Source organism: Cyprinodon tularosa, unplaced genomic scaffold (assembly GCF_016077235.1).
Source record: "Cyprinodon tularosa strain WSP-4 unplaced genomic scaffold, ASM1607723v1 ctg101, whole genome shotgun sequence".
Taxonomy (NCBI): domain Eukaryota; kingdom Metazoa; phylum Chordata; class Actinopteri; order Cyprinodontiformes; family Cyprinodontidae; genus Cyprinodon; species Cyprinodon tularosa.
In genome coordinates this window covers 465,220-481,899 of record NW_024037794.1, presented here as the reverse complement: position 1 = coordinate 481,899, position 16,680 = coordinate 465,220, and the positions used below count along the sequence as shown (strand labels likewise).

Here is a 16,680-nt window from a genome sequence, read left to right as displayed (position 1 = left end):
TACTTAACTGGATACTTAGCTGGATGAGGTGAATGGCCTCAGTGTCACAACAAATGAGAAGTAGTGTGATAGTTTATACATTACCCAAGATTTTACAAGGATCAGCTTGTATATTTTTTTTTTTTTTGCTTTGTCTGCAAAAGTATAGGAATAGTTCAAAAGGTTGAAGTTATTATTTTTATTTATTTTTTTAAGTTTGGCTCCCCTATCACTGATAATATTTAAACAAATGTAATAATTCTGCTTAAGCAATGAATTTAAATTCAATCACTATTGGAAGCTGTCAAGCAAATTTGACACCAGATGATTGGAGGGTGAGAAACACAAGCTGTAAAATGCTAGAAAAAAATTCCTTTATCTCTTTATACTCTATTTTATTTTCATGTAAGGAATCAACACACCCTGTCAAAGTCCAGCCCTTCATTTTAATGCTCTGTCTCACCCGATTCACTAAAACTCTGCCCTTGATGGTTCTCTAATCACTATGACTCAAGACTGTGAATGAATAAGCAGCGGCGACTGCTGTTTAAAACCGTGACCTATAGGCTGTGTGTCTTCACTCCATCACAGTCGGCTGAAGCGTAAAGAGCAGCTGTAGGTGTTTCTGCCTCTTGAGTCCTCTGGCAATGTGAAAGGAGCACCAGCATTTTGCAGTCAAGTTGCAGTCTTTTTGAAAAAGCTTTTAAGAGGAAGACCTGGTCAACATGGATGAAGACTTCAGACGCACCATAGAGCCAGAGTGTTTACTGGAGCCTCCACTGGCTCTGGACATGATCAACCGTAAGTGAGTCTCATTACTACATCCTTGTTGCTGATTGTATTACCCTAAACTCTCAGTTTAAAGTAATGAAATAAAACTTAACTGAACATGGTCCTCTATTACTTCCTGACTTTGATAATTGAATATTTCTCTTGTGTTTTTCCATGACAGGACTAGATGTTTTTGAGTTTGGACTCTATTTCGTGCTCACCTTTATGTCCTGTGTTTCCCTGCTTTTGTTCCTGGAGCAGTGTTTGTTTATTTACAAACACCTGCCTTATCCCAAGAAGACGATCGTCATCTGGATTAGTGGTGTGTCACCAGTAAGTATTCAGGTCTCAGAGGTTGTTAGAAGTTGCTGCTAAGTTTAAACCATATAGAAAACAGATAATGGACACAGCATATTACTTTAACTAACTACAAATACATTTAATGAAAATTACAGATGAACAGTATGGTGTTATTGTACTCTTTGTGTCTCAGATCATCGCCACCATGGCCTGCTTCGGGTTGTGGATTCCTCGTGCGGTGATGATCACAGACATGACGTCAGCATGGTGAGCTTTGGCTTCGTCCTCCTTACCCAACATGTTTTTTTGGGGGGCCAATATGAGTTGTGTTACGGTCAAGTTGGCTTGGGTTCAGTACTGGATTCTTGCATGGGACCATTTTAGGTTGGCTTGGCACATCCCATATCTGCATATGCAGACCGGCACCAGCTTGGTCGTTGCTGTGCTTCAAATGGGTTATAAAAAAGTAGAACATTTAGGACCCATATTGGTTTCACTTTTCTTCCAAATTTTTAATCATCAAATCTATACAAGCAAATCAAAATAGACAGATCTATAACTTTTGCACAAACGCATTTGAAGCTCTCTTTCCAGCCTACTCACAAGGACCCCATCCGTATCTGTGGGGTGGAAGTTAGTATACAGCTGTTTTCTTAGTAATCTCTTCATTTTAATTGAAATTTCAATGCATGACACTGAGATGGGCTGCCCACATTGAATTAAAAGTATAGGACCTGGATTTGTCAGTATTACTTCTGCCTAAGCTTTACTTTAATCCTTTACATAAAGTTAAGAGGAGCCCAGATTTATTAACCAATGCAATCTGTATTTCTTACATAGCAAAGGTTTAGGATTGGCCCCTGTGTTTGTTCTTGAAAACAAGGTGAATGGCCGCAGAGTAATAAATATAAAAGCCACAAAACTTCACCTGGAGTTCATAGTATAATTTTAACTGATTGATGAATCATTACACCCTCAGATCAAAGCTCAACCACATATACAATAGAGAGCTCCCCTCGCTTCTTTTTTTAGACATGATTCTGTTAGAATCCAAGCTGACAGATTTAATAAAAAGAAAACAATATGTTCATCATAAATCTCTAATTAGTTGTTACCCCCCTAATATCCTTTATAATATCTGAATTTAAACACAGATGATTTATTGGCCATTATGACCATGTTGTTAAAGATTATTAATTTCCAAGGCTATTTTTTTTCCAGTTAACTGCAGGGAAATAGTTTTTACATGAGCAGAAGTTGTTTTTTGTTTGCTTCCCTACATAGCTGTTTTAATTAATTTTTGCCTCATTGTTTTCATCCCTTATCTCTGTGTGTTTAAAAAAGGTAATTTAATCAACAATAGAAATGTCGTGAACCTGACTTTAGAGAATGTTTGCTAATGCAGTTAAACAGATGCATGTTTCTCCCATTTTATTTGCATTGAGAGATGGAGATTTGAACTCAGCTGAGGTTTGGACAACTGTTTTTTTTTTTTTTTTTTTTTTTTTTTTTAACAAATAAATGAAAATAGTTCCATTATATATTTTTACTTGTTGGAGATTTAATCCGTGTTATAAGTTATGCATTAATTTCTTTTTTTCCATTTTCAGTTATTTTTCAGTTGTGGTGTACAAGATTTTGGGTTTGCTGATTGAGGAGTTTGGAGGCTCCACTCCTTTTCTAAAAATATTTGCTGGTAAAAACTTCAAGATCAGTGTAGGACCCTGCTGCTGCTGCTGCCCCTGTTTACCTCTCGTACCGATGTCACGGTACGCTTTTCTATTTGAGTTCTTCTCCCTTTTATTTGTCCCATGTTCTTTATTGATTTAAGTATTTTTATTAAGTTATGTTTCCATCATTTCATTTTATGATATCCATGTTCCTACTGCTGACAGTAATATGCTGTTTCTTTCTACTGCATTTGTTTAGAAAGATGTTATTCCTGCTGAAGTTGGGATCTCTACAGTATGCAATCCTAAAACCAGTTTTCTCTATCATTTCTGTAATTCTCTGGAGAAATGCCATCTATGATCCCACAAATGTAAGAGCTTAAATTACATCTTTTAATCCTTTTGTTAAGAATAAAAAAATGTAAGATGTCTTTGTGTTGTTTTTTTTTTTTAGCTAGGGATCAGAAGTGCAACCCTTTGGATCAACCTGTCTGTTGGTGTTCTCACCGTAATTTCCCTTTGGCCAGTCGGCATCGTCTTCATGAACCTTAACATCCTTTTACGCAGCGTGAAAATTATTCCCAAGTATGCAATGTACCAAGTAAGTCAACTTTATTTTTTTGTTGTTGTTTTTTTGCTTAATAAAGAAATTAGGCTCCAATACTACATGTAACTGTAAAATGAAAAAATAAAGCAATGTTAAATAAGGAGATACCTTTTTAGGGATACTTTTCCCTGAGGTTTTTGCCAGCTTGCCAAATAGCTCAAAATCAATCAGTCAGAGGAAAAAAAATAAAAGTATATCTGTGGGGATAAAGCTGTAGAATTTACCACATTTTTAATACTTACTGTAATAGATTTATATTTGGATTTGATTTAGTCATTTTAATTCATGAATTTTATTTGGTTTAGACCAGGTGTTCCCAAAGCAGGGGTCAGGACCCCCTGGGGGATTATTAGACATCAACTGGGGAGATGTAAGACGTTTTTATAATGATTGTGATGTGAGGTATATGGAGGGCAAACATATGAAAGACATTAAAGTAAATATCTCATAAAAATGAACACATCTAACATCAATGGTGGGTAATAACTAGTTACATTTACTCAGTTAAACTTAATTAAATACATTTCTGACAAAAATGTACATTTAGGAGTAATTTCATTGCACCATACTTTTTACTTTACTTTAATATAGAAAATTAAAGTTTGATTAAAATTAGCTTTCTTATTTGTAGAAAATTGTTGCGTTTTACCTGTTTACTTAGACCCGTATGACATTAAATTAAGGTAATGTATGTTATATATTTAATAGATACTGTAAGTAAATAGCTTTGTATGTATGCTAAAGAACTAAAAAAAAAACTATATACTAACAAAAGGGACTTGAATAAGTCTTTCTTCTGTCTGAGTTTTTATTCGTTGTATTAAATATCATATTATAGTCTTTGAAAAAAGAAATGTCCACATTTATTTACAGTCAGTCTCGTTAAATCATTTTGAAAGGTAAACAGATAGTCAGAATTTGAGTAGCCTTTTCCTAAAGAACTTTTTAACTGATACTTGATTAATTTATTGGACAGCTAAATAATACTTTTACTCAAGTAGAAATATGTTGAAGTAGTGCTACCTTTACTTGAGTACAATGTACTCACCTCTGTGCATCATTAAAGAGGTATATGTAACCCTTATTTATTTATTTTTATACATTATAAATGATCAAAAATATCAATAAATTGGGCATATTTACAAATAAATGATTAAATGTCCAATTAAATATTAAAAATCCATTAATAATGATAAAAATAGAATTGAACATAATTACTACTCTTTAACTAATACAGAACAAAGTAATTATATGTATAATTGTGGGGGTTACAGGCTGGATGTTTGGGAATCCCTGATCAGGACCATTCTCTTGCAGTATTTTAAGGGTTTCTCTGATTCTTGGCAGTAAATCCCCTTCCAAGGCCTAAACCTTTTGTAATCTCTAACAATTTTACTGCCATGGTTACTCTGTGTTTAAATCAATTTATTTATTATTATTCCCTCCAACTATAACTAAATCCCATGTAACTTTAAACATCCCTAAAACATTATACTACCACTTGTATAATAAGTGTCCTATGTATTGTTATTATTGGGGACAAAAATAGATTTTGATCTCATCCATCCAAAGCACCATCATCCAATTTTTCACTCATTGTAATGTGTCAAAATGTGGAAGAGAGGTTCTGCATGTTAAAGTACTGGCTTTGAGGCATGCTTAATGTGAGGGATTGCCTTCGAGTCAATGAGTCGATGCAATCCGCTGGTTTTCCATGGATAGAAAAGTTTGAACAGATCTGACTGGATGATCTGGTTGAATTGTCTCTGTAAAGTGTCTTGAGATGACTTTTGTTGGGAATTGGCGCTATAGGCATAAACTGAATTGAATTGAAAAGCTACAGCACTGCAAACATTTTCCCTCCACATGCATGCTTATAATGAGGATTTATCTATTTGCTTTTCAGCTCACATTTGTGCTGACCCAGCTGCAGACATCAATCATCAACATCCTGGCTGCAAACGGATGCATCGCCTGCTCCCCTCCTCTCTCCTCTCAGTACCGCGGATTTAGTAAGAAACAACTCTGAATACTTTTTAGCCACTTCAGCTGAAATATTACAACTCATATCATGTCTTCTTTTCTCTCTGTCTATTTTGTGGGTATCTGCAGTGTTAAGTCAGAAGATGCTGATCATGGAGATGTTCATCATAAGCCTTTTCACCCGGTATTTATACCGTCGCTTGTACGATCCAGTTGAAATTGAGGAGCAAGAGATTGTGCTGAACCACAAGGCAATCGTGCAGGCTCCTCTGGAGGAGCATGATGTTTAAAGAAGACCAGGAATGTCAACGCTTTCAACTAACATATTTTGGAACTGTATAACTTATGGAATATGTCATATTTACCCTTAGCATCTTGTTAAAGAATTGAGTGCATATTATTTATTGAGGTGTCATTTTTAAAGAATCATTTTTGTATTTTCAAAATTTTTCTGCATTGATGTAATTAAGATTTTTTTGCACATCAGTTGAACTGGTTGTCTTGAAAACTAAAATACAAAAAAAAAAGAAAAAAGTGAACACTATTCAACTGTTGGTCATTTGGAGAAAAACAAAAGGTTGCTGTAGTTTATTTTAACTTATTAGAAACAAAGCAATATATAAAAAAAGACATTTGTCTGTCTAATGTTAGTGACAGACTTTACGATTAGAGATTTTAAGTAGGCTCTGTTAGACATATGTTTAAGATTGAAATGGACTAATTTAATTTAATAGATTATAAAAGACAAGACCAAAATGACAAACAGTGAAATAAGCTTTTTATTTAGTTACTTTGAAGCTGTGAATCAAGAACCAACCTCAGCATCATTATAAAGCTATATATTCTTACAATGCAACACAGATGAAAACTTCCATAGTGTGCAACTGACTTACCGGTATGTCCCTCTGATTTATTTTTAAAGTCTACAGCTTCAATTATATCAGCTTTCTTTGCAGGGCAGCATTTAAAGGCCTTTAAATTATATGCAACATTGGAAGTGCATCAAAGCACCTATGCCTTCTGCATCTTACCAGATGCAGAAGGGACAAAATAATCATTTATAAAGTTGATTCAGTTTTGTAATTCAATTAAAAAGTAGGTTTCGTGTAGAATCATAACAGAGCAATGCATTCAGTTGTTTTTTTTTCTTTCTGTTTTTTGCTTCCTAGTTTTGTGGCAAAAGTAGTAGCCCATGTTTTAAATATGTCTCTTTGTTGTGGCTTCCAAAGACCTGACTTAAGACAGTATACATCCTGTATATCTGGATGTAACTCTTGTATGCTATCTTCTCAATCATTGCCTGTGCAGCTATTTCTACCATGTTATTCCTTTCTTCTAATTTTCTCTTATTATGCTTTGGTACAGCACTCAGCACGCTCCTGAATACAACACTCCAGCTTCTAAAGCAATGGCCTTTTATGACTTGCTTTCTATGAGAATGATGTAATGGACTATTAAGTCAGCAATATTCCCTCACACTAAAGGCCATAAAGAAATATTTGCATATGATAAAATAAGTATTTTTATTGGTGTTATGTAATATTTATATTTTCTGAGGAAGTGAATTTTGGATTTTCATTAACAGCAATCCATGCTCTCCAAAATTAAGAGAAATGTTTGAAGCGAATCATTGTGTCTGTGATGAGGATATATTTAATATACCTAATGCCTCATAAAGCATGTGTGTCACATTTTGAAATCAAGTAACTCAAGCATATACAGTATGAATTTTGACCCACTTACACAGGCTCATTCTGGCAGAAAGTGGATGAGAAAGCAGCTTCATTTTTGGCCCTCTTTTTTCCCTTTCCTTTTTATTACGGCCGTGTGTTGTTCCTAACATAACCACAAGAGGTCGCACGAGAGTGACCTCAAAATCTTTTTCAAATCTAGTTCAAAGCATTTTTAAATATACTAATAATTTCTTCATTTATTTTGTTTGCCATTATGTGACTTAAAAGTTGCATAAAATTCTAGTTGCTTTGTAATATTTGATGTATTGCTCTTTGAAATGTCAGAAACCTACTATAGTTTGTAACATTTTTTTTAGGATTTCAATTATTTAGTCTAGAGTTATGCTTTTATTGAAGTAACATAAACAAAAAATTAACTTACAAGAAATTTCCTGTAGGTAAACATGCAAAATGACCCCCCCAACATTGTAAACTATGCAGCTCACAAATACATTTACAATATACTGTATACATTTTATAGAATTTCCCTTTTTTTCTGATTTGATGAAGGTAAAAATAAATGTATGTTGCTACTGAAAGTCCCTTCAGCTTATTTGCAATAATTTGCATCAAATTATTTTATTTTTAGTCAGGTTATTTAGAAGTCTGATTTTGAATCTATTAATGGAGCGTTTGTTTTTCCTGTTTATGTAAACACAGTCATCAGACAGAAAAAAAAAGAAAGCTGTGTTTCAGAGCTAGCTGATGACAGCCTCTGGCTCTGCATTGGTGACGAAAGCTGCTGAGCTCCTCAGTTGCCATGGCAGCCAGGGAGAGGAGCCAGACCAAAAAAAAAAAAAAAAAAAAGAGCAAGGCAAAGGGGCGGTGCTTTGGCGGGAGAAACAGAGGAGAAAGGGTTGGATGGGAACCACAGAGGGAGGGAGGGATACAGGAGACTGATAAAGAAACGCAGTGTGAGCAGCAGAGTGCAAGGCTACAGACGGAGATAAAGCCCTGGATATAAATGCTCCATCACAAGGTTTGGAATAATAACTGAGCAAGTGACAAAGGACTTAGATATAGGTGGCGGGAATCACAGAGAGGATGGATGTACAGACAGAAAACATGGACCCTCCTCCTAATGAATCACAGCCAACTGGAAAAATCAGAAAAGGATTCAAGCTGTTTGGAAAACGTAAACCAGGTAACATTTTTTCCATCAGAAAAAAAGGCGACGGAAACAACAAGTCATCTGTCAGCCGGAGTAAAACATCTGAGGGATTATCTGAGACTTCAACGCAGGATTCAGAGCAGGAGCAAGATAAGGAAAATGGAAAAGAGGTGAAACAAGAAGATGGGGAGCAGCCAGAGGACGAAGCACTCGGTGAAGATGATGCTCTGGCAACGGCTCCTGCCCGCACCTCCATCTCTTCAGCCAGCTCAGCCAAGTCCCTCAGCTTCCTCTCACTGTTGAGGGGTGGAAGAAGGGCAGTGGGGGACCGCAGAGCCCAAACAGTGACCCAGCCTCCGGCTCGGCAGCGTCGTGGCCTCAAGGGCCTTTTCAGCAACGTCAAGCTCCGATCAAGGGATAAGGAAGACAAAGAGGAAGCCCCTCCGAGCCCTCTTCTCCAGTCATCCCGCACTAACAGTGTGGAAATCATCAAAGATGACATGACACTCACACCCAAATGCCAGCCTCGCACGCTGGACAGCTCTGAAACCGAGAGTACAGAGCCTGTCCAGAGCTCTACTACTCAAGAAAGTTCAGCCATGACCGCGTCAAAGACCCCGGCTCCACAGGTGAAATCTGCAGAGACTGTGAGTCCTACAAAAGAGCATGTGTCCCCTTTGCTTACCCCAGAACCCCCGCTGGTACCTGGTGATAACAGCCTTAGCTCACTGCTGGCAGATATCTCCTCTCTCCTGACATTTGACTCAATCTCAGGGGGTGGAGACATCATGGCTGATGTGGAAGCAGAGTGGGGTAAAGTTAGCAGTGCTCTAAATGCTAATGTTCCTGTATCATCCACGTCTCCGTTCTCCAAACCTACCCTCTCCTCCTCTACCACAACCTCCTCAACAGTCAGCTCCACTGCTACAGTTAAACCCTCTTCTGTAGCTGTCTCATCTTCATCTTTCACTTTGACTTCTCATCCTGTCAAACTGAGTTCAGACTCTATTCCTGCCACCATGCAAGGTAAACAAACTCCTGCTCCTTCTTTAACGAAACCCTCAACAGCTCCATCGTCATCAGCTACATCTTCCATCTCCAAGACAATTCAGTCCACTCCAAGCTCCACCACAACCACACCCCCTGCAAATGCATCTGCAACTGTGGAAAAAGTTTCTTCATTCAGTCCGACTTTGACCTCTACCGCTAACTACATGGCTACAGAGATCGCTCCAAATAAAGCACCTGTAAGTAAACCTGATCGTACATCTATTTCACCTGCTGTATCATCTAAACCTGTAGCCGAAACCTACAGTCCTCCCATCCCCATCACCCAGCCTCCCACTAATAGTAGTTTTAACCTGGAAAAGTCAACTTACATTAAATCTCAAAGTTCAGCAGTGGGAGAATCCAAAGATTCCCTAGCATCATCAGTACCCTCTACGAATAAAACCACATCCCCACATTTCGCCCCAGTCATTTCCTCAAAGATCACGTCCTTCACCGCATCAACCACAACTTCTGGTTCAGCATCAGTGGCCCCTTCCAAGCCCACCCTAACCCCTAACCATCTGGACCTTAACAAAACAGTTTCTGACCCCGGCCCTTATTCAACCTCCAATGCTGCAATTAAAACCCAAGTCAGCCCTGCATCTGTTCCGTCTCCGTCTTCAGCTTCATTAGATAAAATTCCACCCACAACTAAACCCACTGCAATATCAGTAGCTTTAGATAAGATGCCCGCCGTACAGCGCACAGAAACAGCTCCCCTCACTCACGTTGCTCCAACATCATCGGCGACTGCATCTGCTCCGGATCAGATAAAAGTTTCTCCTGCTAACATACCAATTCCTGCATCAAAAGAACCTCCCTCTCCAACTCCAATTGATATCTGTCAATCTAAAATCTGCCCTGCCCCTCTTAAAGTCCCAGTTTCCGTATCTAAGGATCAATCTGTTCCAGTTAAAATGCAGGAATCTTCCTCTAAATGCTCTACCTTCCCTGTTGAGATCCCAAACTCTCTATCTAAAGAACTCTCTACTCATGTTAAAATGCAGGAGTCTTCATCTAAAGTTCTTACTTCCCCTGCTGAAATCCCAGTTTCCGTATCTAAAACTCCTCCAGCACCTGCCCAGACCACATTTTCTGGATCCAAAACCCCAGTGGCATCATCCATAGATAGCCCCCACCCTGAATCTCTCCCAGTTTCTCCACCTGCCCCAGTTTCCCAACCGAAAACTCCAGAACCACAAACTGCTTCTGCTCCACCTGTTTCTTGGCAGATAGATGCACCATCCTCTGCTAATGTTAGGGGTTCTGTGCAGGCATCGCCAGATAGTCCGGATGGAGCAGGTGAACAGGTGATCCAAGGGCTGCCGTCCAAAACAAAAGAACAACTGCCCCCCAAAGAAAAGAAGACATCACAATCAAAAGCAACGGGTCTCAGTAAAATACCAGTGGTTGGTGGAGGAAGAGTCAGCAGACAGCCCGTCCGGGAAGCTCACCATTACGAACCGAGCAAGGACCCCACTTCGCCAGTTGTAGAAGAAAAACACGGTTTTAACTCACATAGTGCAGCTGGCAGAGAGAAAATGGTCTCACCTGAGGCAAATGCTCCGGCCTCAAAACATCACCCGGTGGAGCATCAGCAGCCTCAACAGTCAAAGGTTGTCACAAGTTCAGCGCGTGACTCAAAGATCCCTCTGAAGCACGACACCCAGTTCCACGCTGCATCACAGGTCTCCCAGACTAAAGAACCCCCCCGTACAAAGATCCCCGTGTCCAAAGTGCCCGTCCGCAGAGCCGCTAATAAACCTGCCACTACTGGCAGCAGCATGCAGATAAGGAAGTAAAAAATAAAACTGGACTAAAGCAGTTGCTAATGTAAACTGTCATTCTTTAAAACCCATTTCAATGCTGTAACTTTCTCTCTTTACTTTAATACACCAAGGAGAAACATAGAAATGAGCCAGGCAGCATTCAAGCACAAATCAACATCTCTATGGGGAGCTGGAGCAAGAGTCCCTATCTTTGGTGCTTCACTAGTCAGGCGTGCACTCAGGAAAGGTTCAAAGGTCACACCTGAATATTTGGATGAGGAAACAAACAGGGCGAGTGCCTTGTCAAAGGTGCTTTTCCTACAGACTCAGATTTTCTTCAGTCTTTTCTACACTGGTTTAACTTTTGTTATTTCCACTTTTTGTAGTAACCTCCTGAAACTTAGTTTTTTTTGGTAGGGGGTCGGGGGCGTTCTCCTTCAAGCTTCCGTCCTTTTTGTCTTTTTCTATTTTTGGCAGATCAGCATAAAACGAATGCAACAATGAAATTTACATTCCACACCTCTCTATGGATCTATGTAGCAGAAAACGTGCCATCCGTTTTGCACAAGACATTGGACTGTACAGCCTGCCTGCTTATATGTAACGTTATAAGTTCTCATCATGAACTGTTTGTTGTTGTCGAGGAGTGGAAATCGCTCTTTCAGTGGAACGGACAGAGGCCATTATGAATGGCCATTGTGGACGTTTGAGCGAGACAAGGGGGAGTGATGAGATTAGCTCTCCGGCTCATACACTGGCACATGTCTACTTTAAACTCAGTTATGCTCAAATGAGAACAATATCTCAGTGTAGAGAAGCATATGTGTTGTTCTGTTTCTTATTTAATCAATAAAAAAAAACATGAGTGCCTAGATGGAGTGATCAGTTCCATCATGTCCTTAATGCTGCTTCAAAGCAAAACAGGAGTAAGCCCATCTTCCTGCCTCTGTATTGCTCTCTTGGATTACCCCCAAAGGAGCATCGCTCCAACATCATTCACACTCCAAGCTCACTGACCTGAATAGCGAGCCTCTGAATGTCAGCTGGGATCAGCCAATCAGCAGCGAGGGAAAAGCACTTAACATGCATACCATATTATCAGTAAAAAGGCTTGGGAATGTGTGTCACTGCTATTCTTAGAGGAAATGAATTTGCTGAATAACTCTTCTGCTTTATATGAGATTTTAATGTCTTTACAACTGAGATAAAACAAGTAATTATTCAAAAAATACCCCCCAAAACAAGTATTAGATAACTAATTTTTTTATTTTTTTGGTTCAGATTGTCAGTGGTATCTGATCTGGGAATTATGCAAAACCCAAAGAGAGCATGCTCTAGGTGCAAGACAGAGAGGAAGAGGGCTTCACTACTTGTTTTGGTTCTAACTACTATTAGTAATAGAATCAGATGATTTTATTCTTTTTCTAGTGTTTTGCATCTAATCACTAAATGTTAAAAAATTGATGGTTGCATTATTGTAGCTTTTATAGAATAATATAAACCATCAGAAGTAGTTGTAAATACTTTTTATCTGTCGCCTTCTTTGCATTTTTTTTATCAGTTACACTGACAATAAGGCTTACTTGTTAAATTCTGACTTTCAATTCCACCTTAGCTATATCTTCAATTATAGAAATCAGCTTTTTAAGTAAAACCAGATTTCCCAGCAAATCTCTATTAACCCAGGTAAAACACAGTTTCCCTCAAAGAGGTCGAGAACAACATAAATTGCTCTCACCCTAAAAAAAAAAAAAACACTTCATGCAAACTATACTTTTTGAATTTCTAAAACTTCTTTGTGTTTACATTAGAGTTGTGATGTAGTACGTTATTTGCAAGGGAAATCGGGTAGAGGTGAAGTAAACTTCAAACAGTATCCTGGTCCAAATAACTGGCTGATAAAACCAGTTGTATGTAATATCTAAAATACTATAAAAGCTAAATTGAATTCTTGTAGATGATAGCTTCTTCTGTTTTATTCTAACCTGTTTCAAAGAAAGAGACTCTCCTTTTACTTTCATTGTAAATATTTAAAGACTTCCTTGTAAATATCCACTGATAGACACAGCAAACAGGGAATGAAATGATAACGTAGTGTTAGAATTTATGGTTTTGGAGATCAGAATTTTTTAAGACTGTAGAGATATGCTATGGTCTTGGCTTGCAAAAAACTAATTTGGATTTGTACAATATAAAGGTAGCAAACATGTTCTCTCCTAGAGGTAAGATACTAACCTTTTGCATTATCTTTTTAAAGATAAGAGCTCATCTTAGTCATGAGGTGATGTTTGGAAACACTTGATTTTTAAAAAAGATTTAAAAAAACAAAGGTTAAATGTTTCATTGGTTTACAAAAGGACTGTTATTATATTCATAAAGCCAAAGGCTCTATGCTGAGAATAGAAGAGCCACCACCGGCACTGGAAGAACACGAGGACTTCTCCACATTAGGCACAGATACAGGCTGAGAAAAAGAACAGTTTTACCTCCAGGCTCTGCTGCAACATGTCCCACAGTTTTTAGGTAACACCTGTACTGCAGGATTAAAGGGTTTTGACAGCAGCTGAAACCGATGACAGATGTGTGATAATTCATGTGTTTTGCACAGGAATTTGGAAGACTAATAAGGACTTACATGGTGAGACATCGTGGTGAATTATATCATGAATTTTACTACTGCAAATATGACCACGGCAGAAAAAGCAGTCCGTGAATGCTGTCCGTTGTTAAGATAAGTTCACATGATTCTGCAGTAATGTGGCCTTCATGCCTTTAAGTGATAACCTAGCAGCGTTAGTGCAGAACCACCACAGATCATGCACACACAAAGTTTTATGCTTCACTTAGTTTATAGGATTTTGTTACACCACATCATCTATGTCCTACATATGTTATACAAATTCAAGCACTGATCAATGCTCAGGGAAAGCGTACAGTTTTATGGTCTGGATGTATTTGTGTCTGTTTCCATCACTGCAGGGTCTATGTGTTTCTTAAGGACTTAATTTAGCATGATTCAGTCTGTGTTTCTATGCCAACCCCACTAGGTCAACCAATTGGACGGCTGCACATATTGGAAGGAGGAGTTCTAAACAACAGTGCTTTAATAAGCAAACAGAGACAGACACACACACAAACAAACACTGTCGACTTACAGTAACGTATTTATTTTATTTGAATATTGCAGAAAAAAAAAAATATATACATTCATTTGTGCATGTATGTTTACATACCCTTCCTTTAAAGACAGAAAAAAATCAGCTGCCTTTAAAAAAAAAACGTAAATAACAAAAGTAATATTAAAGAAATATGATGACAAAGGAAATCATGACATTGATTTGGCGATCACTTAAATCAGGTGTAATGTTCAGGAAATGTTCAGTCAGACTTCTGAACCCGTGTTTGTTCACTGTTCATGACTAGTTTAAGTAGCTTAATTTGTCTAAGGGTTTTTTTTATTCAATTTTATTCAACATAAAATCAAAATCAATATTTTCTTGTGCTAAATTATCATTTAGAACATTTTTATTTATCATTACTTTTCTATTTTGTGAGCAACTAGTGTGAATTTTTAATTTTCTTTAATGGGAGGGTATGTACATTTTCAACTTTCTTCTCCTTTCTACAATAAGTTATTTATTATACCTTTGTTCAAATGCAGCACAACTAACAGAATACCTATAGTTCATTTTCGCTTTTTCAGTTTAAAATTTATTCAGTTTATTTAATTTGTCATTTAAATACAACTATTTTTATCATGTTGGGAAACTGTATCTTTTACATTTTTTTCCTAATTTATTTTGTGTTTTTTTTTTTTTTTTTTGGTCTGATCTGTCGTCCAATCTCTGTTTCATAACAAAATAAGACAGTGATTGTGAGTTAAAGTCTTTAAAGGAGTACTTGATGGAGATGCATCTAACTCTATTAGAGTATTGATTCCTACATTAAACATCCTGTCAGTGCTATTTCCGACAGGAAACATTAGCATCCTCAGGCACATGTTTCGGTTTAGTGAAAAAGAGGAGTTTAGTTTTTTGTGAAAATATACTTTGATCTTTTTTATAGCACAAACATAATAAAAAATCTGACATTCTAAACTTTTGAGGTCAGAAGTATTTATTCATAACATAAGTTGAGTATAAAACTTGGAATATTCCATCAACTACAATGCTAATGTGTTTATATACAAAATACAAAACAATAGAAGTATTAAAAATATATAAATGCTATATATTTTATTTTCAAGGCTTGGATAACAATGAGATGTTTAAGTGACAGCGATGATAGAGGAAACAAGTCATCTGTGACAGTCTCAGCTCATCTCTCTGCAGGAGTTAATTAACACTTAAACAGCGCAGGGTAAACTAAGCCTGCATTCTGCACATTGTCTTACTAATGAATATACAAAACAATGCATTAAAGAGCCTAAAAGCTAATTTAGAGCTTTGCATACACCTGCATATGACTGCTTATATGTAGTATAAAGAATACTAATCATATGGCATATACTCCTGCAGAAAATGCTCGTTAATATAAATCAGCTTAAGCTTACCAGGCAGAGCATTACGTCACTCTAGTGCAATAGCTCTGCAATGAGGACCTCTGCTGGAGGAAAATGCTGAAATGCGTTAGTTTTAAGAACAGATGGGTGACGCAGGAACATCCAGCATCACCGTTGCACAACATGGCCTCATCATGTGAGGCCTGCAGCCTCCACGGCAGACAGAGGGAGCTAGCTGAACAGTATAAAATTAAGCACAACTGTGATTTTAGAAGTTCCAATGCCTTATTTAGTTCTTGCAAATGATTCCTAAACATCTTCTCTTCATTACTCCAGCATTTGTGGTAATGAAGGAGGTGCAAAAGAAGAACAATGGTGGACATTCAATCCTGTCATAAGGTAAGCAGACAAGGTCAGCTTATGTTGGTCATCAGAAAGCAGCGGCTGAAAGGAGTAAAAGAGACTGAACCATAAATCTGACCTAAATAAAAGGTGCATTTTTGTCACCACAGACAGTACAGAGAGATAAAAAAAAAGCTCTCATCCTGACATTCTAATAAGACACCCATGATGATTCTGTTTGTGGTATAGAAACGCTTAAAAGTACCATCAGAAGAAGAAAAGTGCCGTGTCGTGCAAAAATCTTTGTTGGCCCCTTATTTCCTTATAAACAATACATTAGAAAAGGTTCATGTCTTGGACTTTTTGTATAAATAATTGCAACCAGAAGTTTTGATGTTTGTGATGAGAATTTGCTGTTTCAAACCAAACATATATCAGCTAACTGTCAAGTAGAAGAAAAAAGAACTGCTTTTCCAACCGTCCTACAACCTAAAATCCTTAAAATCTGTTCTGCATTTATATTCAGCCTGATTTACTCTTAGAAAATGCGATGCAACCACTTGAATTCAGATTAATCTAATGTTTATGAGATTCTCTTGCTGTCAATTTATTCTGGTACAATTCAGCTGCTTGGTGACGGACGATTCTGTTTGAGAAAAGGAGTGACGGAATAGCACCACAGAGAAATATGATGACATTAGCATCTCACTCGAAAGGTGAAGGACAAGAAAAAAGGTCAGATCTGATATGAAGGTAGAGCGAAATTCAAAGCATTTCTTAGGGACCTGAAAACTTGAAACTAAAGTAAAGGTTAACCTTCCAGCAGGAAAATATTACAAACATTTAGCCAGAGCAAAAATGGAA

At 37.5% G+C, this 16,680-nt stretch overlaps 2 protein-coding genes across 4 annotated transcripts; both read left to right on the top strand.

The window, feature by feature from the left end:
• Nucleotides 1–469: 469 nt before the first annotated feature.
• On the top strand, nt 470–6,987 carry LOC119778171 (organic solute transporter subunit alpha-like). 2 transcript variants are annotated; one of them, XM_038277309.1, is made up of 8 exons: nt 470–780; nt 932–1,083; nt 1,244–1,317; nt 2,661–2,819; nt 2,980–3,091; nt 3,175–3,321; nt 5,234–5,339; nt 5,440–6,987. In XM_038277309.1, the coding sequence occupies exons 1-8, from the start codon at nt 705–707 to the stop codon at nt 5,598–5,600; spliced, it is 987 nt and encodes a 328-aa protein (XP_038133237.1). In that variant the 5' UTR covers nt 470–704; the 3' UTR covers nt 5,601–6,987. The 2 variants fall into 2 exon arrangements, with proteins under 2 accessions (XP_038133237.1, XP_038133245.1); XM_038277317.1 differs by having other exon boundaries at nt 470–784.
• Nucleotides 6,988–7,885: 898 nt separating this feature from the next.
• On the top strand, nt 7,886–11,847 carry si:ch211-244c8.4 (APC membrane recruitment protein 2). Of its 2 annotated transcripts, XM_038277298.1 has the most exons (2): nt 7,886–9,401; nt 10,479–11,847. In XM_038277298.1, the coding sequence occupies exons 1-2, from the start codon at nt 8,088–8,090 to the stop codon at nt 11,004–11,006; spliced, it is 1,842 nt and encodes a 613-aa protein (XP_038133226.1). In that variant the 5' UTR covers nt 7,886–8,087; the 3' UTR covers nt 11,007–11,847. The 2 variants fall into 2 exon arrangements, with proteins under 2 accessions (XP_038133226.1, XP_038133217.1); XM_038277289.1 differs by having other exon boundaries at nt 7,887–11,847.
• Nucleotides 11,848–16,680: the final 4,833 nt, after the last annotated feature.

Excerpts from the sequence above, each read along its gene's own strand:
- LOC119778171 (XM_038277309.1), top strand. The coding sequence starts at position 705 with ATGGATGAAGACTTCAGACGCACCATAGAGCCAGAGTGTTTACTGGAG. Across the intron at positions 781-931 it reads GGCTCTGGACATGATCAACC|GACTAGATGTTTTTGAGTTT; the intron begins GTAAGTGAGTCT and ends TTTCCATGACAG. Across the intron at positions 1,318-2,660 it reads ACAGACATGACGTCAGCATG|TTATTTTTCAGTTGTGGTGT; the intron begins GTGAGCTTTGGC and ends TTCCATTTTCAG.
- si:ch211-244c8.4 (XM_038277289.1), top strand. The coding sequence starts at position 8,088 with ATGGATGTACAGACAGAAAACATGGACCCTCCTCCTAATGAATCACAG.